The 25,736-nt window shown below is 36.3% G+C and overlaps 1 protein-coding gene across 1 annotated transcript in view; it reads left to right on the top strand.

The window, feature by feature from the left end:
- MIB1 (MIB E3 ubiquitin protein ligase 1) overlaps nucleotides 1–25,736 on the top strand; it is an 88,877-nt gene that overhangs the window by 53,961 nt on the left and 9,180 nt on the right. Inside the window, exons 13-17 of the mRNA XM_068993693.1 lie at nucleotides 15,522–15,654; nucleotides 17,597–17,683; nucleotides 19,338–19,499; nucleotides 21,588–21,769; nucleotides 23,245–23,437. Coding sequence (XP_068849794.1) covers nucleotides 15,522–15,654; nucleotides 17,597–17,683; nucleotides 19,338–19,499; nucleotides 21,588–21,769; nucleotides 23,245–23,437 — 757 coding nt within the window. The remainder of the gene's footprint in view (nucleotides 1–15,521; nucleotides 15,655–17,596; nucleotides 17,684–19,337; nucleotides 19,500–21,587; nucleotides 21,770–23,244; nucleotides 23,438–25,736) is intronic.

Below are 25,736 nucleotides of genomic sequence, written 5' to 3'. Positions count from 1 at the left end.
ATTTCTTATTCTTAAAATTGACTTTTCTTTCCTGGTACTAACCAGTGATGTCATAAGACAGAAGGAACCATTTAAACTCAGAATTAAGAGGAAAAAGGTCTCATTTTGCAACTGAGGAAACAGGTTCGGAGAGTTGAAATATCTATATAAGTAAAAGGTAGCAATGCTGAGGATTTTGTTCCTTTTTTGTTCCAAAGTCTTTTGGTTCAGTATCAGAAGAATTACATACTTACTATGTCAGTCTGTCCGCCAAATGCTCTGCAGTGTCACTGTCTCCTTTTCCACTTTACCTATCAATGTTCTGATGAATAGCAGTCAGTTAATTGCTAATCATATACAAGGTAGTGACTCAGCATTTCTGGAGTTTTGTTTTACATAATGTTATGAAGTGAAGTGAAAGTCACTCAGTTGTGTTCGACTTTTTGTGACCCCATGGACTATACATACAGTCCATAGAATTCTCCAGGCCAGAATACTGTAGTGGGTAGCTTTTCCCTTCTCCGGGGGATCTTCCCAACCCATTCAAACCTAGGTTTCCCTCATTGCAGGCGGATTCTTTACCAGCTGAGCCACCAGGGAAACCCATATAATGTTACACTTTTCATTAATTTAAAATAGTGCATGTCCACACTGTGGCATTCCTGTTACAGTTTCGGGTGACCTTCACAGATATTTTCTTCCTTTGAAAGAAGTTGTTTGTTTTTTTTTTTTTTTAATTTTGTGGCACAGTCTGCATTTCTTTTTTTTTTTTTTTTTTTGCATTTCAATATCATTTCATTTCTGAAGGACAAGAAATTTAATACAGAGACCATAAATGAATAAAATAATTTTATTTGAAAGCCTTATATCATTCACACAGTTTTTCACCAGACTGTTTATTAACATCATACACTATTATAGCTCTTTGAAGTAGAATCAACAGTTACAAATTATTTGATTTAAACCATAATTTGAATAATTTAAATAAGTTGAAATTAGTTGACATGTGATTGATAATGATAAATGAAAACGCTGGCTGTCCTGTAGTAATCAATGCATAGCTACAGCTGGTTGAAGGGGACCAAATCCATTGAAGAGGCGATTTGGTTCCATTTTACCAGCTCTAGCAAAGCATTGCCGTGGTGCTAGCTGGGGACCTAAAACAGTTGAAATGTTTTTATTTGTAAAATTACGATTATGGCCCTTCCTCAAATGTTAAGAGAATCTTGTATCAGTATTTCAGCCATGGATTGTCAAACTTTATTTTCTGAAGGCACTTTTCCTGCTGTTTCCCACTCCAGTCATGCAGAAGTCTTTACCCTTTAGCACATTGTTAGCGCATTAAGGAGTTACCAATGTACATCTTTGTTTTTAACACCTTTGCTGAATCCTTAAATATAGGCAGTGACCTGTTTCAAAAGCAGCACCATTTAAAAAGAGCATATAGACCTTGATGTGTATCAGAGTAATGTTTTCTATTTATCTTTGAGCAGTAAACCAAATAAGCAGGTGAAATAGGTTAGGGAAGAGTACTGCTAGTCAGTCACACTTTGCTACTGCACTTCTTTTTTTAGCATAATACTTAAGGACTAACAGCAAGTTGCTGACGGGGGGAAGGATGAATGGCCTTAAGAAAAGTACCTCTGGTACCCTTTGGTTTATAAATAGATGACACGTGTATTCAGTGTATTGCTTAGACTTGTGTTGAAGGAACTGCCATGCATGGTAGCTTATTTTTCTTTATTTTTGCTTATGTAGTGTCACTAACCATAGGTTAATAGTTGAACTCTTTTAAAAGTCTGGTTCCTTGACTGAATTCTCTTGTCATTTCGGGTACAGAGTGCCTGGTTACTTCTCATTAAATACATTGTGGTTAGCACTAATCATGAATTTGAATATGAAAATTACCATTAAAACTCAGTACAGCAAGTTTTTGTTAAAAGGGAATTGCAATATTGAGAAGGGATGTCTTCTGAAAATACCTGTTTAAAATAAAACTTTGAACAGTTATAGTTTGCCTTTAAGGTAAGTGCTCTCACTGAAATATAAACAGTAAAAAAATAGTTGTGTTTTGAACCAAACTGGGAGAAGGTCAACACTAATTCAGGCAATATTCAAATACTTCTCGTATTAAGTATATCCTGCATCTGTTGGCTGAACGGTATCATGCTCCTGGTGAAATTAATGTAACTACAATTATTTCCATCATTTATTCTAATAGAAAAGAAACAGGTGTTAAATTGCCTGGACTTAAGTGCTGAAGATAGCAATAAAACTGACTTCTATTTTTACTAGTTATATGGGAGCTGTTTAGCAGATCCAGTTGCTCAAGTGTGCTTTGGATGGCAGTTCAGTTTCATATACTGGCCATATCGGGGCAAGAGAGGCCAGGGGAAAAAAAAAATAGTACAGCATTTGATAATGTCAGCATCTGTTATCCCTGTCAGAGAGACAGTTGAAATGTTTGAGTTACACCAGTGTCAGCAGATGCCCAGAGTTCAATATGCACTCAGTTAAAAATGAACAGCTGATCTAAGTGATAGATGTGACATTTTAGAGTGATTGAAAATACTCTTAGATATGTTGAGTTTACCTTGTAAGCACTAAAGTCAGTGTATAATTATACTTTTTCAAATGAATGATAGATACTGTCATTTTCTAAGGTTTGTAAGCTCTTAATATTGTAGCAACAAGATTCTTAGTTGCTGGAATGTTTTAAAATAATTATTAAAAGCTTTTGTACCCATAGAATGGTGAATATAATTGCTTATAAAGCATAGACATAGTAATACCCTTTGAGTAATTTCATAGAGGAACCTCTATTTTTGAGGTGTATATTGTCAGGTTTTGATGTTTCGGGCATGTGTAGTTAAACTTAATGAATGGAATATGAAGCTTTGCCATCCTTTTTGTGGATAATGAGGAAGAAGGTCTATTCTTCAGTGAGTTAAACTTTGAACTGATTTTTTTCTATAAAAACGTAAAATTTTTAAATTAATGAACTTTTTAATTTACAATATTCTATAACTTCTGTGCTTTTGTGTAAGTCATTCTCTCCTTTTTAATCTGATTAAATGAAAATCACCTTTTGACAATTATCTAGTTGTCTTATTAAACAGAAAATTAACAATTCATGGATAACCTTATGGCCATTTGTATTCAGTTGTGACAAAAAATTTAGACATGTGATGACATATGTCTGAATACTCTAATCAAAAGAAGTGATTAGAATATATGAATATTAATATTTCTTTTGTAAATCTATTATAGTAGCTTAAAATAGGTACTAATAAATTGTTGCTAAGAGCTTTATCATTTATAATATCAATATATAAGTATATACTGTACAAAATAAATTTTACATAAAATACAAAATGTATTTTAATATCTCTAGCATACTATAAACAGTAGGCTATCATGTTTATAAAAAATTGAATTGTATTTGCCTAGTACCAGTAAAAGATGGTTATTCTTTCTGGATAAATTGGTTTCATGATTGTAGTGTTTCATTTTATGTGCCCTCTTTGGAGAAAGCAAATTCAAGGATAGTATAGATAATAATTAATTTATTTTAATATTTGGCAGTCTGTGACCAGTGTGCCCTATTGATTTACACCTGTTTCCCAGAATTTTATCATTTTTCTTGAATAAATCATATGTCTTGATTTAAACTAAGTACTTACATAGCATTGAAAGTGGAAACTGGATTAGGGAGAAGGACAGGGACCACTTTCTTTTCTTTGAGAGTAGAATTTTACTTGAAAGATAGTCTTTTAAAAGTACAACTATGTCTGTAGCTTTCAGAAAGAAAACTTAAAAACACCAAAACTTGCTTCAGGAATTCTTCTAATATTGTTAAATTATAATTACATTGTTGATTATAATTATTCTTCATATCAAAATATGAAGAATAGCTGTTGAAATGCAAATGAAGTCAGCTTTTGTTAAATGTCAGCCCTACTAATATGATACATTTAAATTAAAATCAAATTGTGGAGACAGAAAATGGGTCACTTATATCATTTTTTTGTACTAGTATCGCTGTTTTCTCTTTTGTATTCAAATTTTAATCATGTGAGTACTTAATTAAAAAATGTAAAATGTAGTATGCTTTAAACTTAAAAGATTTAAAAGGAATTCCATGTTAATTTTAAATCTACTTCAGTAGAACTTTTTTCCTCCTGAAATATAAATCAGCAACATTTAGTTTCCATCTGAAAGAAGTAGGTACATTTTCTGGTGTTAGTATTGCCAAAGGTCACCTCTTTGATAGGTTAATTTAACATATGAAGGTCATTCACATAGCTGCAGTCTAGTTTCCTCTTGGTGGTTTATTGCCTACCAAAAATACATACTTCTTTACATTCCATAGCATTGTATGTTCATATGGGTACATAAAGAAGTATGTACTCTGAGTAGGTATTACTAAGTTGTTAGCTGTAAAAACATGAAATGTTTTATTTTCCCATTTTTTAGTAAAACTTTCAGCTTACTGATGGAGAGCAGTGGTAGATCATTTGCAGAGAATATCAAAGACTAAACTTTATAACAGATTTACCTGAGGCATGGCATTAGTGCTGTTTATGGTTCCTTGTTCTTGGTGGATATACACTTCTAAACGTTGACCAGTTATCTGTTGAACTTTGTCCTGGTTTGGTTCTTTTTGAGAGAGATCCATTGAATCAGTGGGAATTTACAGAGTGTATTTCAGAAATTGGTAAGATTAGCCTAGTGTTTCTTCATAGTCTTCAGAGAAAATTTCTTCTTATTTTGTAGTTTGCTTCTAGAACCTACAAGTAGACAATAATTAATTTGGTGCATGTTCTTTTTAGCAGCAAGATATCTTATTAAAGACTTAATAATTAACCAATTAGTACTACTTCTGATGTTGACTCTAAAGTTGAAAAAACAAGGAGAAAAACTGGATCTTTTTAGAGTATGAATGAACTGAATTTCTTTTTAATGATAATTTTTTTTGTTAGTTTTGTTTTTAACATCACAGATAAGAACTCATGATCATTTGAAAACCTCTGTGTTGTTCCTTTGTTATTACTTACCTGATTTTTGCAGTTTGGTGATCCTGTCTGGGTTAAATATAAATTTAGATAAAGGAATTAATATCTAATTTTCGTGAGTCGAGTGGTTCTGATACTTTGATTTTTTTTTTTTAATATGAAGGATAAGTACCAGAACAATCAAGTTTTCCAAAGTCACACTTAAAAGAACTGAAAGGAATTAGCTAGTGAGCAGTTGGGTTTTAGCTTGATCTTTAGCATGAAAACAAATTATAGTTGGTGAGTTGCCTTTTATTATTGTGGCATTAAGAAGTTAATTTATAAGAAGACCATAAGAAAATTTCAGATCTGAAAGAGGAGGGGGTATAAAAGACACAGAAAGTAGAATTCCTGCAGCGCATTGTAAGAAGTGACTGTAGCTCATAGAGAGCCGAGGACCACGTAGCAGGAGATGGTCCAGTACTACAGCAGTTTCAGCAATGCAGCATTTGAATTTCACCATCCATATGCGGATTTAATTTTGTGCCCAGCTATCAGAGGAAGCATTAAAAAGCATTTTGTGATCTCCCAAGTTCCTTGGTTGACTAAACCTTGAAAGAGTTAATAGTTTTTAAAAGATAGTACGTTCTGAAGGCAGGTGGCCATTTCCTAGGGATACAGAATCACCACTTAATCTGAAACAGTAAAGACTGACTCTTTAATAATGTAAAAGACAGGAATGGACTTGTACAGGTTTGACATTGAGTCATCTGTCATGATATTTGAACAGCATTCCTTTTTACACTGCACGAGGTCTCTGCTTGAACTGTGAAACGGCTATGCCCAGGTAGAATTTAACAGTAAAAGCATGTATTGAGTCGCTAATAGGTAAGCATGCAGAAAACCATAAGCCTCCATTAAAGTACTGTCCTGTGGGTGCTGTGTTACCTGTAAGCTTAGTGTCATGAGCAGGGAGAGAGAGAATGACCCAGAGAGTCACGCCAGCAGCAGCCATCTCTTCTTGATCGGCTGTTCACTCTTTTTGCTGAATCAGCGCTTCTTTTCATGAGCCGGGGGAAGTAAAGGGGAAGTATCAGTGAACACAGGACCCCACCTTTTAAGATAAATTTGAAAAACAAGTGAACAAACACAGTATATCAGCCATCTTTTCCCTCTCCCTTTCCTTATGCTTAGGGAGGAAAAAAAAAAAACTTTAATAAAATTGAGTCAGCGTTGGCCATTTGATTTGGAATGTCCTATTACTGGTATTGAATGGATATGAGTACCTTGTCTCTGGTGTATAGAAAGTGAAGCAACCGGGAAAGGTTGCTTCAACGGCCAAGAAAATGCACCTCACTAATTGCTCAGATGGAATGCTTCAGAAATGGGGAAAAAGTTGCAGAGGAGGTTACTTTTACAATCTAAAAAAGAGACACACACACACACAAACCCGGCAAAAACCAAAACACACCTCACTCCCCCCCACCAAATAACTGTAAACATTCACCCTGTTTCCTTTGCCCACCAGAGGACACTGGGGTCTTCTGACTTCTCAGGCAATATTCTGCATCTTTCTTGCTGTGGAATTTTTGTTTGTTTGTTTTTAGTTGCCAGGATTAGGTGGTAGATCTGTATTGAAGCTACCTTGTCATATCCAGAGGTCAAGTCTGCAAGCAAGGTCGGACTTCCACATGGTCACTACAGAGGTTAACTTATATTCTTCCCTCAGTGGCCACAGGCTGAACTGTTACAGCTTTATAGGCAGCTAAGCATTTGAAACATGCACTCCCAGGCAAACAGGCTCTCTTGTGCCTCTCTCTTCCCTGACCATATTTAGTCAACCATAGCAAAAAATAGTCTCTCAGCTGTCGATTGTCGATCCAAAAGCTGAGGAAGCCTCTATCTTGCTTTCTGCCTATTGATTGTTCATCCTGCGGTCCAAACACTGCCTTGCCATTTGTCCTGCATTTTTTTTTTTTTTCAAAGCACTGCCAAATAAAGCGGTCTCTCATGTTTCCACTTACACATCCCAGATTTATACTGAGCTTGCGCTGAGGCTAGGAAAGCCTGATGCGGCTGCCACTATACTTAGAAGCACTGCAGCGAAAAAAGGAAAGAGAAAAAATATTACCCTGGCTAGTAGCAAGACGGGCTTTAGACAGATATGGGACAAGTAAAGTCCCTGTGCTGCCAAAATATATTTCATAACCTGTTTTTTAAAATCAGTAAACAAACAAAAATCAGGATAATGATATTTTGGATAGCTCAACGACTGAAGGGATTTTGTAGTGTTACCTTTAGAGCTCGTCGTTGCTATACAGTCTTTTTAAATTTAATGAGTAATAATTGAATGGAAAAATATGTAGAAAGGGTACTAGAACCATTGTATTGAAGGTGAAGAGATCACTCAGGAGGAAAGGAGGAATGTGTAAATGAAATCTTGGAAATGGTACTTAAAACTTTTAAATTAAAAAAAACCTTTAATTCAGTGTCAGTTTTAATACGTTTTTTAGTAGTGCTTAGGTGAGAAACAGGGTCTGGTATGCTTTTTAGTAATTGTGTTACTTTTCTATCGAAACTTTGTATAGTTATATAACTATTATAATGCATTGATTAAATTCTACTTTATTTTCAAATGTGAAGTGGTTTTTTTCTCCTTTCTACATTGCTGTTCTGCTTTACTTTTCTGAAATAGCATTTAGGCATGGTCATTTCACACTTTATTACAGACTCAGAATAGTTATTAACCTTTCTGTAACTTGTTGTGGGTGTTCAGTCACAAAGTCCGACTTTTGTGACCCAGTGGATTGTAGCCTGCCAGACGTCCTGTCCATGGGATTTCCCGGCCAAGTATACTGGAGTAGGTTGCCGTTTCCTTCTCCAGGAGATCTTCCTGACCCAGGGATCGAACCCGTGTCTCCTGTATTGCAGATGAATTCTTTACTGCTGAGCCACCAGGGAAGCCCTTCTGTAACTTTGTCACATAACACATGTTGTAGGGGAAAAATACTTTTGTTCTAAACTTTAATAGTATATCACCATAAATTTTAACCTTGAGGTTTATTTTTTAACCAAGGAGAAAAAAAAATTTAACATCAAATTCCGCAAACCTATGGTGGTACAATTTAAGATCTAACAAACCTAAGAATGCCTAGGAAAAACCAATTATACCTTGTTCTTAATTCATATGTAGTCTCTTAAGTATTGGTTCGGTTCAGTTCAGTCATTCAGTCGTGTGCGACTCTGCGACCCCATGGACTGCAGCACACCAGGCTTCCCTGTCCATCACCAACTCCCTAAGTTTATTCAAACTCATGTCCACTGAGTCGGTGGTGCCATCCAACCATCTCATCCTCTGTCATCCCCTTCTCCTGCCTTCAATCTTTCCCAGCATCAGGGTCTTTTCCAATGAGTCAGTTCTCATCAGGTGGCCAAAGTATTGGAGTTTCAGCTTGAGCATCAGTCCTTCCAATGAACATTCAGGGCTGATCTCCTTTAGGATGGACTGGTTGGATCTCCTTGCAGTCCAGGGGTCTCCAAAGAGTCTTCTCCAACACCACAGTTCAAAAGCATCAATTCTTCAGCAGTCAGCTTTCTTTATAGTCCGACTCTCACATCCATTGATTCAGTTAAGAACCAAAAAAACTTAACAGTTTTCTGAGCTCATTCTCCTACAAGGGAAATTCATTCTTGACATCCTTTTTGTCTTTAGCATTTTTTATAACATAGCAGTTTAATTATTCTGAATGCTGTTTTAAAACAGTGACATAAAGCATGCTTCTATAGATATTTGGGCAGTTTTATAGAGCCAGCTTTCCTAGATACTGAAGTAATTTTAGACACATTGTGAGAAGATGATGCATATCAGAGTACAAGATAGGTTAATTTTCAAATTTTTAAACTACCTCATATTTCCTGACCATTTGGTAGCAGTGAAAGTCCTCCTTTCCCACCTCTCAAGCAAACAGTTACATAGTGTATGAAAGGACAGGCACTTTTCTAAGGCCTGTAAAATCCCCATAACAGTCCTACGAAATAGGACTTGTGATTCTTTACACATTTTATAGGTGAGGAAACTGAGGCATAGAAGGTAAGTACCCTGCTCAGGTCACCAGCCCTTTTGTTTGCTGGCACCAGAATGTGAGCCCAGGTGGCTTGGCTTTAGACTTAGATCTTTACCCCTGTTCCTGCCACTGCTGTGGTTTATAATAATGCAAGCAGTTAGGGCCTGGACTCTAGGGGACCGGAACCTATACCAGAAATGTAGCATGTTGAGCATTCTTGGCCCCAGTATGCTGAGAAGAGTGACCGTTTGTTTCTTCCTTTGTTTCATTCAACTAAACTTTGAGCACCTCATACTAGGTGCACACAGAGGGAATGAAGTTGAGTAAAGTGGCTTCCCTGGCTGGCAGTGTAGAAGAGGTCATTTTAGTTGTCCTCTTTTAAGAATGATCGAGTCCTCACCTGTACAATGCTCCTGCAGCCTGTATTGTCATTGCATATCTGTCATTTTGAGCTAATTTCTACTGCATTACCAAATTCCTAGTTAATAAATTCAAGCTAAATTAATGAACCTTTTAATTACGATATCTATCAAAAAAGAAGTTTGTGGGGAAGAAAATCAAGCACACCAAAAAAATTAAAATTTAGCATTTGAGTCATGTCTGTTTATCCCTTTAAATAGATGGAAGAAAATAAAAACTGTCCATATTCATTTGCTAGAATGATTATTACAGATAGCATTCTTGTCTCCATCCATTTAGATAGGGGTGGGTGTGTATTGAATAAAGATGTGTTCAAACTGTTTTATTAACCTGCTCTTAGCATGGCCTACAGGACTTCTGCTTGAGATTTATCAACTTGCTTGGCAGGTTTGTTTATGGATTCTGTACTAACATGCTTAAATTATATTTGAGGGATTGTTCAATATTCAGAATTTATTGAACCCCTAATGTGCGCTATTATTTCAATGTCTTTTTTACATTCAGTAATACTAATATGTAAGGCCTCCTCAGTTTAGCTACTGTGGTTTGCTTGGAAAAATGTTGCCCATCTCTGAAGAAAGATTGCAAAGCATGGCAGGTCCTAAAAATGGAGCCATTGCCATTTGACTGTTACATACCACTGCAGACAGCTGCTTGTCCCCTCTGCTTCTTAGAACTCATTTGTTCATCATTCAGCAAACGTTTGAGTATTACCATGTGCCAAGGATTATGCTCGGCACCACTATTAGTTGTTCTGGAACTTAATGCTTCTTTGGCACTGTTCACAAATGCCTGCCTAACTGGTAGTAAGATCTTATCCTTAAACCATCCATGTCCTTAACCTTTTGGAAAACAACCAGATTGAGAAATAAAGAAGAGTGTTTGAACTTTGGGGAAAGTATCTTCATACAGTGCTCCACCAGTGAGAGTCTGTTGGCTTAGTAAAATTATTGATTTATTGAACTGGTAACATCCTTATCCCAGCAACTCTAAGGGCCTCAGTGCTTGCAGCATAACAACAGAATCCTCTTAATTAGCTGAGGTGCTGTGGGGAACAGCTGACCTTCGTTGGTTATATTGTGGGGTCCTCAGATTGCCCCACAGGAGGAAAGGAGACAGACCATTCAGAACTGCTCTGGACATGAAGGGGAGGGGACCAGAGACTGTTCTTTTTTTTCTCTTAGCTTATACTGCAGGCTGGGCCCAAAGATTGACTTCTTTTGAGGTGTTGTGTTGTTTTTGTTTGCTTTTTGTGAGGCAGTAGTAGGTCAAGAACTAACATTAATTAGCAGCTTTCTTATTAAGATGAGAAGATTATAGATTGCTCTTAAAATTAAGCTACCCCAAATCTCCAGTATAGAAGAATTCCAGATCATTGATGTGAATACTCTATCTTCAAGGAAGTGGAATATAACTTTTCACCTGTTAAGAGTAGGCTACCTGTAGTGACTTCCTTCCAAAGAGTGTAGCTTATTATTCTGTAGTAGAGAAAGGGAGCAAAACAGCAGCTCGACAGTGGAGAAAGTGGACAGATGCTACCTCAACCAGATGGCCGTGGTAAACATTGACAGGTTAAGTCATGTTGATAGTGTGCACCCTTGATGTGATGTTGATAGTGTGCACCCTTGATGTGATGGAATGGCACTGTCTTTGAAACCTCCTCCTCAAAACTCATAATCCCAGTTGCAATCATCAGAAAACATCAGACAAATTACAAGCAAGGAGCATTCTATAAAATGACTGATTAGCACTCCTCAACACTGTCAACATCATCAAAAATAAGGAAAGTCTAAGAAACTGTCACAGTGAACGGGAGCCTTGGGTGCCATGACAGCTAAGTGTAATATGGTATTCTGGAGCCGAGAAAGTACGTTAAATAAAACTAAGGAGATCGGAGTGAAGTATGGTCTTTAGTGAAGAATTGGTCTTTAGTTAATAACTGTCAGTTCAGTTCAGTTCAGTCACTCAGTCGTGTCCGACTCTTTGCAACCCCATGAATCGCAGCACACCAGGCCTCCCTGTCCATCACCAACTCCCGGAGTTCACTCAGACTCACGTCCATCGAGTCGGTGATGCCATCCAGCCATCTCATCCTCGGTCGTCCCCTTCTCCTCCTGCCCCCAATCCCTCCCAGCATCAGAGTCTTTTCCAGTGAGTCAACTCTTCGCATGAGATGGCCAAAGTACTGGAGTTTCAGCTTTAGCATTATTCCTTGCAAAGAATACCCAGGGCTGATCTTCTTTAGAATGGACTGGTTGGACCTCCTTGCAGTCCAAGGGACCCTCAAGAGTCTTCTCCAACACCACAGTTCAAAAGCATCAATTCTTCGGTGCTCAGCTTTCTTCACAGTCCAACTCTCACATCCATACATGACCACAGGAAAAACCATAGCCTTGACTAGACAGACCTTTGTTGGCAAAGTGATGTCTCTGCTTTTCAATATGCTATCTAGGCTGGTCATAACTTTTCTTCCAAGGAGTAAGCGTCTTTTAATTTCATGGCTGCAGTCACCATCTGCAGTGATTTTGGAGCCCCCCAAAATAGTCTGACACTGTTTGCACTGTTTCCCCATCTATTTCCCGTGAAGTGATGGGACCAGATGCCATGATCTTAGTTTTCTGAATGTTGAGCTTTAAGCCAACTTTTTCATTCTCCTCTTTCACTGTCATCAAGAGGCTTTTTAGCTCCTCTTCACTTTCTGCCATAAGGGTGGTGTCATCTGCATATCTGAGGTTATTGATATTTCTCCCGGCAATCTTGATTCCAGCTTGTGCTTCTTCCAGCATAACAAATGTATCATCCTAATGTACAGTATTAACAGCAGGGGTGAGGAACTCTCTATACTGTCTTCACAATTTTCTGTAAATCTAAAATCTGAAAGTTTATTTAAAAATGGCAAAACCAAAAACTAATCTGACCACTCCTAGCTAGTTGTTGACTTTTGTATTAATTCTGATTTGGGGCTATTTGCAGTATTTCTCCACAACTTATAGCATTTAATCAGGAGTTGATTTTGTTATAATTCAGTTATCATAAGGTAAGTTTAGTCTTATATTCTTTTAAAAGTATATTAAAACAAAAAGTATATTTCAGAATAAATTTTATCAAGACCAGTCTTAAAAAGATTTAGTTATATGAAAGGGAGCCTTTTTTTATTTGAATGCTGATGACTTTGAATTTGTGAAAATTATGAAATGGGTAGATTTGTGTGAAAGGGGTATAAGGGCTAGATTTGGAAGGGGGCTGTTACAGATGTTCAGAGGAAAGGTAATGAAAGTCTATATAAAAGTCTATATTAAAGATATTATATAGGAAATAATAGTTTAGTTTTAAAAGGGAAAGTCAGTAGAACAAATTGAGTGCAGGAGTGGGAAGGGAGGAGAGGGTCTAGAATGATTCCCGTATTTCTGACTTGGGTGGCTGGTTTAATGATAATAAGAATAACCAAAATCAAGAATACAGGAAGAATTCTTGGGAAGGAGAAAAAGGGAAATTTGTATTGTGTACTTCATAGGTCTATAAACTTAGAACTGTAATAACACTATTATACTGAAGAGCTTTAGACTATACTAAAACATTATATTACATTATCTCATTTTAGTTCTTATAGTACTCTTTTCATGTGACTTTATAGGCCCATAGAGATGACTAACACTAACATTAATAAAAATGTCAAATTATTTTTCATAGGACAATGTACTGAAAACTGATAGCATTCTCGTGATTCTTTTGGAGGGTAAATTCGAGTGCTGGGGTTCGTGTCACAGAACTTTTTCTACAGATAAAGCTGGTGCTACACTAATAGATTATTTTTCTCATTCTTTTTCCAGGCTTCACAGAGAATAATTCTTCACTCTCTTTTTAACCAATCATTATTTTCCGGAAAAAAAGAAAAAGACATGATGTTTATCTTTTTTACTTATAATTCTGTTCTGTTGATTTTTTTATCTATTATTATCCTGATTTGACTTCTGAATCGCCTCTTGTACAAGTCTCTTTTTCCATAATTATCTGTTTTATTTACCTAATTATTATCTGGTGTATTTACCTTATTTGCCAATATAACACTGTTTCTATGGGAAATAAAAATTTACCATGATTCATCTCTAATACTGTGGGGCACAACCACAGTAAAAACCCAAAAAAGCGCCCCCCCATATCTTTACCTTATTATTTTTAATGATTATATTTTGTCTCTAATACAACTTTTTCACATGATTTAATACTTGTATCTTCAAAACTCTCCAAAAGAGTCATGAAACGATAGATTCTGTTTCTCACAAGGTCAACTGTGTAAGGTAGTAGGTAATGTATGACTTTAGCCTCATGATTATGCAAAATCCAAACACTTGGTAGTATATTGTTGTGCCATATACTTTTATCTGTCAAGGATTTGAGTCAAAAATCTACATAATTTGTAGTATTTTATTTTAATCCACTGAATGGGGAAGTTTAAAGTCCTTACAGTTACTGAAAATGAACTAAAGCAAGAATCTTCAGCTTTGTATGAGGTCCGTGAATGGAACTTGAATTTCCTCAAAATTATATGTAAAGATTTTTATGTGCATTTTTTGGGGAGGGAATGGTTCCTGGCCTTCCACAGATTTCCAAAGAAGTCTGTCATTCATGGACAGTGATTTTAACTTTAGTAACAACCACTGAAGGCTGTCTTAAGTTTTGATTCTCAGTATGCCTTGGGTCATTAACCTGTTTGAAAATCTGATAAAAGCTATAAACTTCCAGATATGAGTACAATTTTAGAGATTCGTGGATTCTTTAAAGCATGTTCTCAGATGTCTTGGACTTCCTACGTGGGATTCATGGACCACTGCCATTAAGGAGACATGTTATGTATCACATTAGGTCTTAGTTTCCTTATTTTAGAGACTTAACAATTTCTTTTACACGTGTTCTTATTCTGCATCTTCAGACTGTTTCTCCATACGTTTAAAATATTTCTGATTAAGATTTTTCTCTCCTGTGTGTCCCCTTAGGAAAAACTATCCCAATATGTATCTTACTGTTAACTTCTTGCCCTTTTATACTCTATTGACACAATTTTAAAGCTTTTCTGCCTTTACTGCCTTTTTAGGTGTTGGGGAACATTCAGTATCTAATTCATATATCAGTGTTGTCTGTGCCAAGTCCAGTACTGTTTATAGAAGCCGTTCATTATCTCAGGTGTCAGTCTTTAAAAAAAAAATAACAATTAGTGGACAGATATTAAGGGAAATTTTTCCCAAATTAAAAAAAAATTATTTTTAGATTTTTCCCAAATTATGAGTTTTCCAGACAAAATCTTTGTTAGGAGAAGTTACTGATGATTGGTAAGAAAAGTTGCTTCTTATTTTGCTTTCCTTTTTGAGGGTAGGCTAGCCTTTTCTTTACAAAGCATGGTTTCTCAGTAGTTAGTTCCCCTGATCTTTTATGGTTTAATCTTTGGTGCTCTTTAGGATAACTTTCTTGTTTGTTTTTTTTTTTTTTGCTTTGGAGATATTTGGTTATCATATTGTAAATTTTAAATATTTGATTGCCATTTTGTATGTTTTGATATCAACTAGATTTAGCACTACTAAATGACATATATCAGATTTTTAACCCCGCAGAATTCATGATAATCTGCCAGCCATATAATATTTGCCTTAATTATCACTGTTTTTCCCAATTAACTTTTGTTACCTGGTTGGTCTTCATTAACTCTTTCATTAATATATACTACTCTAATTGAACCTAAGAGATTCCACAAATTCAAACTGTGTCCTTATTAGGGTATATTTCACCTTTGGTTTTTTTTTCCCCTCTCAGAATATTTCCCTCTGTAGCACTCCCATTCTATTTTGATTCTACTCTCCAAACAGTGATAATTTGTTTACCTCTTAAAATGTCAAAGGGCTGTGCATTTGAGATTTAGAAATTTTGAATTTCTGTTTGTCTCTTAAGGGCATAATTTTCTTTAAAGAGGAATATTTTCATTTGATTTTAAGAGTTTCTTTTGAATATTTTTTATAAAGAAAATAATAAAATATATAACTAAATATCAAATTAATATAAACTTGCCTTTCAGTGCAATGCGTGTTTTACTGTCTAAATTACCAAGACCGTGGATTGTGGATGAGAAGAAAGATGATGGTTATACTGCCTTGCATCTGGCTGCCCTTAATAATCATGTAGAAGTGGCTGAACTGTTGGTGCATCAGGTAGGAAAAGCATTTCAGTAATTTTTAACAATTTTGGGTCATTGCTTATCATTGATTTATTATTACTTCATCAGCTACTTAGGGATGAGATGGTTGGATGGCATCACCAACTCGATGGACATGAGTTTGAGCAAGCTCCAGGAGTTGGTGATGGACAGGGAAGCCTGGTGTGCTGCAGCCCATGGGGTCACAAAGAGTCAGACATGACTGAGCGACTGAACTGAACCACTAGTAGATTACAGTAAAATCCCATGATGATGCAAATTCAGCTGTAGTATGAATTTAGTCTTATGCCTAACAGTGGCGCTTCAGTGGAGGGAAATAGTAGTGGGGGTGTGGGTAGGGTGGATGTGGATCCTTCATGCCTCCAGTATTCTCTCTGCACAGTCTTCCTGAGTTGGTCCAACAAAATAGGCATCAACTTGAAGGGATTTTCCAGAATCACTGCCACTGTTGTGGAAGTGTCACTCAGCTATATCATCACGAACCAGTATGCTGATGTCTAAATCAGTGTGGTGCGTTGCTACCAGGTGACACCAGGCTGCAGTTAGGAGCTAGGGACTCAGTTCTCAACAACTGCTGGACCCCTTGAATCTGTGACTGGATAGCAGGGTAGGCTCACCTTAGTTATTTCATTTATCTTAGGAATAAGATACCTCTACATTTTTATGAGCTCACATTTTGAAGGGAACCTACTGATTGCAATTTTATGATGTTTTGGTATATTCAGCAAAATTTTTAAATGCTTCAGACAAGCATATGCCATAGGGAAGCAGTAAAATTTCCAAAGAATTATCTGTGACTCCTGACTTCAAGGAACTTACAGTCTAGTTAAGAAGATGAAATGGCAGGGAAAATTTAGTAGATAGTACATTATGTGTAATTGGGTCTTAGATCGTAAGATGGACTGTCTGTACAAAGACATTTAAAGAAAGAAACAGTTCAAAAGCTAAACGGCCTTTCTCCTGCCATTATAAGCCTTTATTATTAAAGTTAATTCTCTTAGAAGTGTTGTTAACTATGATAAATTCCTTTTCATCCTAAATCCAAACTACTGACCTAAGCCAGTACCACACTGTCTTGGTTGTGCTTAGTCGCTCAGTTGTGTCCAACTCTTTGCAACCTCATGGACTGCAGCCTACCAGTCTCCTCTTGTCCATGGAAATTCTCCAGGCAAGAATACTGGAGTGAGTTACCATGTACTTCTCCAGGGGATCTTCCCAACCCAGGGATTGAACCCAGGTCTCCTCCATTGCTGGCGGATTCTTTACCAGCTGAGCCACCAGGGAACCCAAAGAATACTGGAATGGGTAGCCTATCCCTTCTCCAGGGGATCTTCCTGACCCAGGAATCGAACTGGGATCTCTTGCATTGCAGGCCGATTCTTTATCAGCTGAGCTACTAGGGAAGCCCACTGTCTTGGTTACTGTTGCTGTATAGTAATCAGTAACTGAACTGAAGTAATAACTAGTAACTATAGTAATCAGTAACTGCAATCAGTTACTCAGTTGGAGTAAGTCCTCTAACTTTGTTGTTTTTTTCTCAACATTCTCTTTAACATTCTAGGTCTTCTGAATTTTCAAATACAGTATGAGGACTCATTGATACATTTTCAGGAAGTACTTACTTAAAATGAGCTGATTATTTCGGTGGCACTGTAATGGAGATTCAAAGGGAGCTGTGTTTGACTCTGTATTGTCCTTTGTCCTGTAACTGTCCTTAGGTGGAATCACCACAGTAAAGATAGTTTTAAATGTGCCGTTCTGTTTCAGAAAGCTTGCTGTCCCACCACTTCCTGCTAGCCACATCTGTTGCCATAGAGCACAAGGTCTCGCCCTTGGAGGGGCGTCAGCAGCAGCCAGTGTCATGGCTTCCGCAGAGAGAGTTAGGTTATGTGCTTCCCTCTCGTCATGTTCAACTGTGAGCCTTGTTCTTCTTTCAGGGAAACGCAAACCTGGACATCCAGAATGTGAACCAGCAGACGGCCCTCCACCTTGCCGTGGAGCGGCAGCACACCCAGATTGTGAGGGTAACGTGTCTACTAAAGTGAATCTTACCCTTTTAACTGATATGTTGTTAGGCTTCTCAGAAGGCTTAGTTAGAGGTAAAATTATGATTTTAGCCTTTAGTATTTTAATCAGTTGGGTAAGGAGTTTTAATTTCTAATAGGGAAAATCTTAACTGTTAGATTCAAAGTTTTTACAATTTTGTTGTCAGGATTTGTAAATTCCTGGAATACTAAATCAGAGAATTTCAAAGTAACATATACATTTTTAAAAAGTATACTTCCTTTTAATTTTTATAATTGAAAGTGAACTGTAATTAAAGGCTTTGGCTGGACATTTGCCAAACATTTCAAAGAAGCTGGCATACATATTTTTATTTTACTAATCTGGTGATTCCAGATCAAATACTTGAAAGATGATCTGTTTAAACTTTTTTTGTAGAGCAGTGATTCTTAAAGTTTGGAGGCTGAAGCAGCAGCAATAGCATCACCTAGGGCTTTGACAGAAGAGTAAATTCTTGGGCCCCATCTCAGACCAACCAGAGCAGAGCCTCTAAGCGGGGAGCTAGCCATCTGTGGTTTTATAGGCCCCCATGTAATTCTGATGCAGATTTAAATTTGAGAAACCGACCTACAGAGACGTTTTATATAATCTTTTTGAAGCACAGTGAACAAAAAAAGAGCAAAATAGTAATTTGCCAAAACAGGTAGGACTGTATGCTTGAGACTCATTTCTTTGTATGGTGTTTTTCTAAAACTCTGATAACATTTGTGGAAAGGTTAGGGAATTTGTTAAAGCAAAGTTTTATATTTACTACTTAAAATATCTGTTGTGGTATTATCAATTATGCATTATATGTAAGAGATTATAACTTAGTAAATACTTCACATTTATAATTATTTAAAATTCTCTTGCCAGAAATTCTTCATTTCTGTGATGTTTGGACTTAAAACCCTTACAACCACACATTTGGAGAGAATTGACCAAAGGGGATGGAAAAAAATAATGCATATTTACTTAAATAATAGAAGAATTTTGAGTATTGTGATTTGGTCCTATTGGAAATACTTAAAATATACCAACTCACATATCTGAAATTAAAAGGAGAGGAAAAAAAATGTCCTGAATTTCCTCCAGTTATTTTGATCTTAGAGTAGAATAATTAAGCTGCATATTGGTTCTTGTTTTTTCTGCTGTCCCTAGTTCAGTATGTTTGAATAATCAAGCTCATCATTATTTGTAAGGAGTCACAGGGATCCAGAGAGGTGGCAAGCAAACACATAAGTTAACTTTCATGGCAGCCCCATCAGATAGAGCTCTCACACTGTTACTTTAATTTTAAATTTTTTCAGCTTTATTGTTATAATAGACAGATGGAAATTGTATACATTTAAAGTATACAACTTCGTATTTTGATCCAGGTATACGTTGTGAAATAATCACTATAATTAAGCTAATTAACATAGCCACCATCACATAGAGTTTGTGTATCTGTTTGGTGAGAACATTTAAAGTCTGCCTTCTCAGCAAATTGTAAGAACATGATACAACACCATGCAATGGGGGGGCTCTCCAGAACAAACTCATCTTATGTAACTGAAACTTTGTTACTTTAGATGTATTATAATTTCTTGTGGGTGGAATACTTTAGGAAAAAGAGACATTTTTCTCTTTTAGCTTTTGGTCCGTGCAGGCGCCAAGTTAGATATTCAAGATAAGGATGGGGACACTCCTCTGCACGAAGCCCTGCGGCATCACACTCTGTCTCAGTTGCGTCAGCTTCAAGATATGCAGGATGTGGGGAAGGTCGATGCTGCCTGGGAGCCATCCAAAAACACGGTGAGCAAAGAAAGATAATCGTCACTCAGGAGGAGCATCTTTTAATGCAAGGTCTTATATTTATGGCTCATTGAACCTGCATCTGATCAGATATTTCATCAAAAGTACAAATGTAGGAATTTAGTTTATGAGCTAAACACGAGTCAGTACTGACTGTATTTTTTGCATTCTTACTAAAAGTTGTTTGGTTCTCCTTATGCAACTTAAGCCATTCAGACAGGATTGTTGTGGTGTCTTGTGGTTTGGGGTTGTATTTCCTTATGACTACTGGTATTGAACATCTTTTCATTTGCAGGTTTACCACCCATATATATTTGACAAAGCTGTCACTTCAGACCTTAATTTATTATGTTGTTGAGCTGTTTTCTTACTACCAATCTGAATCAAGTTCCATATCAGATATGCGATATGCACATACATTCTCCCAGTCTGTGGCTTGTCTTTTCATTCTTTTAATGGTATTTTTTGAAGCAGTAGTTTGGTTTTTTTTTTCCAGACTTTAAACTTTTTATTTTGAATCGGCGTATAGCCAGTCAACAATGTTGCGGTAGTTTTAGGTGAACAGCAAAGGAGCTCAGCCATACGTATACATGTATCCATTCTCCCTCAAACCCCCTCCCCCCTCCAGTCTGGTACATGACATTGAGCAGAATTCATGTGCTAGCACAGTAGGTCCTTGTTGGTTATCCATTTTGAACATAGCAGTGTGTACATGACCTTCCCAAACTCCCTAAGTATCCCTTCCTCCTAGCAACCAGAAAATTTTCTAAGTCTGTGAGTCGAAAAATAGTAATTTTAGTGGAGTCTGATTTAGCAATTTTTTTCTTTTATTGTTTGAGTCCTGAGAAATCTTTGCTAAATCTAAAGTCACTAAGTTTTTTTTCTGTTTTGTACTAGAAGTTTATAAAGTTTGATCTGTTACACTTAGGTCTGTGATTGAGTTTGAGTTAATTTTTATATACACAGTATGAAGTATGGGTCATCTTTTTTTGCTTGTGGATATCATCATTCCAGTCCCATTAGTTGAGAAGTCTCTTTCTACTGAATCGCTTGTTGTGCCTTTATCTAAAATCAGTTCTGTTAATCTGTGTCTTTAGCTCTGTAATGCCAACGTACTGTCTTGATTACTGTAGCCTTATAATAAATGTTGAGGTCAGTCCAACTTTCTTCCTGTTTTTCAAAGTTGCTTTACTATTCTAGGTCCTTCACCTTTCCATATGAATTTGAGAATCATTTTTAAGAATGTAAAAGGATTCTGAGACCAAAGTGTTTGCTAGTTGCTGCCTGTCTTTCTGTATGACCATGGGTAAATACTCTAACTCCTATGTGCCTTGTTTTTCTCATTTTAAAATGAGGGGAAGGGAGTAACCACCTCCGTAGGGTTGTGAGGATTAAATGAGTTAGTTCATGGAAAGTGCTTAAAATAGTTCTTAGTCCTCTGTAGATGCTCCATCAATGTTAACAGTTATTATGACTGTTTTCACACAAGATGTGTGAGTCAGTAGCTCAGATGACAGTAGAACCTGATTTGTCTCATTCTCCACTTTGTGTCTTAATTCCTAGTTCTTGGTTCTTTTCTCAGTTCTCTCTCCCCTTATTGTTTCAAGTTGGTTGCTAACAGCTCCAGGGCCAAGTTGTTAGAAAAGGGAGTGCTGTTTCCTCAATATCTAAATCAGAAGTTCCATTCTTGACTCTTACGGGCCTTAAGTAACTGGATTTAGATTATGTGTCACCCCTGAACTAAGCCCAGATGCAGTGGGTATCTGACTGAGCTGGACCATCTTTGGTTCACTCTGAACCTGAAGGATGGGTCAGTCCCCATACTGTACGCCTGAGGACGCTGGGGGTGGGTAAGAAGGGGATGATACTAGGACTGCGCCTGGTAAGTGTCCGTCCTGTCTCTGTAGTGTGCGTGCTCTTTCCAGACACTTTCTTATTCACACATACATGTTCATATATACATGCATACATATATACGCAAGCACACACCACACACACACAGATGTATGTATGTATGTATATTTGGTGATAAGAAATGATAACAGATTCCTAAAGGGGAAAATAATGACTCTTTTCATATGATTTCAGTTAATAATGGGACTTGGTACCCAGGGGGCTGAGAAGAAGAGTGCGGCATCTATTGCCTGTTTCTTGGCTGCTAACGGTGCTGACCTTAGCATCCGAAATAAGAAGGGTCAGTCGCCACTTGATCTCTGTCCTGATCCAAGTCTCTGCAAAGCCTTGGCAAAGTGTCATAAAGAAAAAGTCAGGTTTGTATTATTTATTTTCATAAAACCTAATATTCTGTACATAAAGTGTCATGTGGTTTCACAATTAAGGACTTAGTTCTTGTCATTAAACATTTTAGTAGTTGTCCCTTGAACTTTGTACTTTCTTTCTTCTCGTAATTTATGTGTAGTGATGAAATGACACCTCTTTGGAATCCATACATAGAGCTGTGTTACAGGGAAATTAATATAATGAAGTATTTTTTTTATTGTAGTATAGTTGATTTACAGTGTTATTTTCTGATGTAAAGCAAAGTGATTCATGTATACATTAATATACATATTCTTCCATTACGGTTTATTACAAGATACTGAATATAGTTACTTGTGCTATATAGTAGGACCTTGTTGTTTATTTTATATTGAATATGTAGTAGTTTATATCTGCTAATCCCAAACTCCTCTAATTTATCCTTTCCCTACTCCTTTCCCTTTGGTAACTGTAAGTTTGTTTACTGTGTCTGTTTCTATGTCTGTTTTGTAAGTCAGTTCAGACTGTATCGTTTTAGAGTCCACATAAATGATAGATGATATTTGTCTTTCTCTGACTGACTTTGCTTACTGTGATAATCTCTAGGTTCATTCATGTTGCTGCAAATGACATTATTTTATTCTTTTTTTATGGCTAAGTAGTTGAATATAGAGGTATATACATATCTTTAAGTATATTCTTAAGGAACATAAAATTCTATTAGAGAAAGACAGAATGTATCTAAAAATATATAGATAAAGGCACTGTAATTACTGCAATAATAACTTAAACACTGGGGTGTACGGGAAATCACTCTGTGTGTGAACATGTGAGCATGCGTTTTCATGAGTCTCTGAAGATTGTAGTAGAAACAGTGGTAGCTGTAGCTGTAGTTGGTTGTGGATATGTATTTCTGTGTCATGTATATGTATTTATGGATGTGTTCTGCCTTTCTGTAATAGAATCTTTATGCTCCTTAAGGATAAATTTAAAGAAATGTCAAAACAGCAGCTGCAGTGACCTATTTTTCACAGTTCCCCGTCTGTTGTGGACTCCGATGAAGCTTCTTCTGTCTGTTCTTAGGGCAACTAAGATGGGCTCTAGTTAGGATTTTTGTTTTATTCCTATGTCTTGTGTCTTCCTCAGCTGGTTCTGTATAGATAAAAAAAGATTGAGTGAAACTGTTCATGTTAGTTTTTTTTTAAGCTAGTGTTTTTGACTTCTGTGTTAGAACATTCACCCTTTTTCATTGGGTGAGGATTTGTTCAATTGAAATTTGAATCGTGCTATATGTACTAAAAAAATGCAGAGAGGTAGAAAAATATAATATATACAGTGTTTCATTACAGATGATAAGCTTAGTTTTTAAACATAACTAAAGTGTTTATGCAAACGAATGATGCTCTAGGTGTTTTAAAACATTTTAATTAACGAATTTCTAACAAATGTTCTGATAGGTTTGATTAGAATTACTTTCTTTTATTAGTGGTCAGGTGGGCTCTCGAAGTCCTTCTATGATCAGTAATGACTCTGAAACCTTAGAAGAGTGTATGGTGTGCTCCGATATGAAGAGAGACACCCTGTTTGGCCCGTGTGGGCATATTGCTACCTGTTCTCTTTGTTCGCCACGAGTCAAGAAATGCCTCCTCTGTAAAGAGCAAGTTCAGTCCAGGACCAAGGTAATATGTTTTTCATACAGCGTTTTATTATTGTTTGATCTCTGAGACTACAGTTAATGATAAATAAGATTATATGATGCCGTGTGTCTGTTTTAATTTTGTTCTTCCTAAGCAAGATCTAAACATGGGAATGTATTATTTATACATTTATCAAGACACCAGTTGAAACATGTAAACTACACTGTTAGTTAAAAATAAAAGTTGTCTACTATTTTACTTTCAGAGTCCCTTATCACCTAAAGATGTGTTTAATTCCACTTTTGGTTTTAGTTACATGTTTATTACAGGTCTTTTGAGTGCATGAATTGTTTTGTATTCCTCTTTGTAGAAGACCAGTTGATTTTTTTCAGTAGAATGTCACATAGCCTGGATTTATTTGATTGTGTTATCATGGTGTGCTTTGTTTCTATATCCTTTTTATTTCTTTGAACTGGAAGTTAGATCTCACAGCTTGATTAGTTTCAACTTAGACATGTTTGGAAAGAAAACTTCATAGATGATGCTACTCATTTGATATTGTATCCCACTCTTCAGTAGGCAGATGAAGTTTGATAGTCCTGTAATTCCTTATGGCCAAATTCTGTATATCTGAACTTTTTATCTCATCTGACTCCTTTTGTTTTTTGAGAAGCAGATTCTTTTCTGAGTTTCTGGTTTCTTTCTTTTTTCCCCATGTAACTTAGTGCTTTATCATCTTACTCATTTTAGTTTATGAAATAATTGATTTTCTTTAGTTTTTCTTAATGTGTGTATACGTAAAGTGAGGTTTACGTTTCTTACAAATAATTTCTTTCAAAGTGAGTAGCTTAAATCAAAAGATACTTTGGTTTTCTTTGGCTTCATTTATGAAGGTTATACTCTTTTTTCTTGTTCCCTTGTTGTTCTTTTTATTTTTCTCTAGATATTTCCTAAGCTATACATTGACATTCATTAGAAACAAGTTGGCACTAATTCTCATGATGAACTAGCTGGGAGTGACTTGAAAGGTGAAATCTTGCCAGTGCTTCTTGTATTTACATAGAGCTTCTTCTAAGACTGTATGTTTTTTATGATCCAAATGACTATATCATTGGTAAAATTTTAGGCACAGGAAAAACTTCCAGGAGTTATTTTGGGGTGAGAGGTATTGGATTAGTAGTACGTATGTAATTGTTTAGCCTGTTTATAAAGGGGAGAAGGATATACTGGCAGCACTCACTGTATGCCAAGCACTGTGTTGGCATTTCATATGCATTACATTGATGTCAACCCTGCTTTAATAAATTAATGTGAATCGCTTTACTTGGTATTTATAATTTGCTTTAGTTACCTGCTGACAGAGTAACAGTTTGGGAAAGAATCTGAAAGAATAAAAATTTAAGTCATTCTCTTGTTTTTAGATTCTGTGTGTTCTGCTGTTGTGCTTGAAACTTTTTGTTAGATTAAACCCTATTTCAAAAACGTTTCTTGAGCACTTGTTTTATAACCAAGTCAGAGATGTATATGATAGTTCCCTGCTATAAATTAGTAATCTCTTGACAAACTATGATTTAACAGTAAAAGCTACTCTTCTGTATAGGGATGTCATCAGTGCTTTAAGAGAGACGTGAAGTGAGTTCAGATCCCAGGGTTTTGTAAAGCGAAGTCTCATCTTATAACCCTTATTGATCCTCTGGTCACTCTGGTGTTTTCAATTGAAAAAACTGAATCTCAAAGAAGTACACTGACACTTGGGTCTTGAACTCAGTTTTCTTGATTCTTAAGTCCCTATTCTTTCCTCTGTGTTATGTTATACAAACAAAATAAAAACCAGTGTCTCCAAGAGAGGGCTGACAGAACAGGAAGGTAGAAAGGAAGGAATATGTTGTTACTCCTTTTTAGTCCAGTTCTGAACTCCAGGAATCAGAAAGCTTTCTGTTTGTATTTTAAGTTACGGAATTTTAATTCCTGTGCAAAAGTACGAGAACTTACATATACCCTCCCAAGAGGTTTGTCAGGTTGGTTGTGGAACCTTTGAATATAAGGAAATAGTGACCCCAAGTGGCTAAAGGATCATGAACATCTTCATGAAGATAAATTGTGAAACTATTGTTTGGATGAGGAAGAATAAATGAGCTTGGTCTGTTTAGCAATTAAAGAAATACACATGTGAAATTATGAACTATTATTAACCATTCTCGTCAAATTGGCAAAAACAAACTTCAAAAATTGCTAGCCAGGGAAGTGGGAAATGAGTACTCTCTTAACACTGCAGTTGGCTGAATCACTGGGTTCACTTTTTTTTTTTTGAGAGACCATCCTGAACAATATATATACAAAC

This window comes from Capricornis sumatraensis, chromosome 21 (assembly GCF_032405125.1).
Source record: "Capricornis sumatraensis isolate serow.1 chromosome 21, serow.2, whole genome shotgun sequence".
In the NCBI taxonomy this organism is placed as follows: domain Eukaryota; kingdom Metazoa; phylum Chordata; class Mammalia; order Artiodactyla; family Bovidae; genus Capricornis; species Capricornis sumatraensis.
Note: the sequence above shows the minus strand (reverse complement) of the source record. Positions and strands in the feature narration are given on the sequence as shown.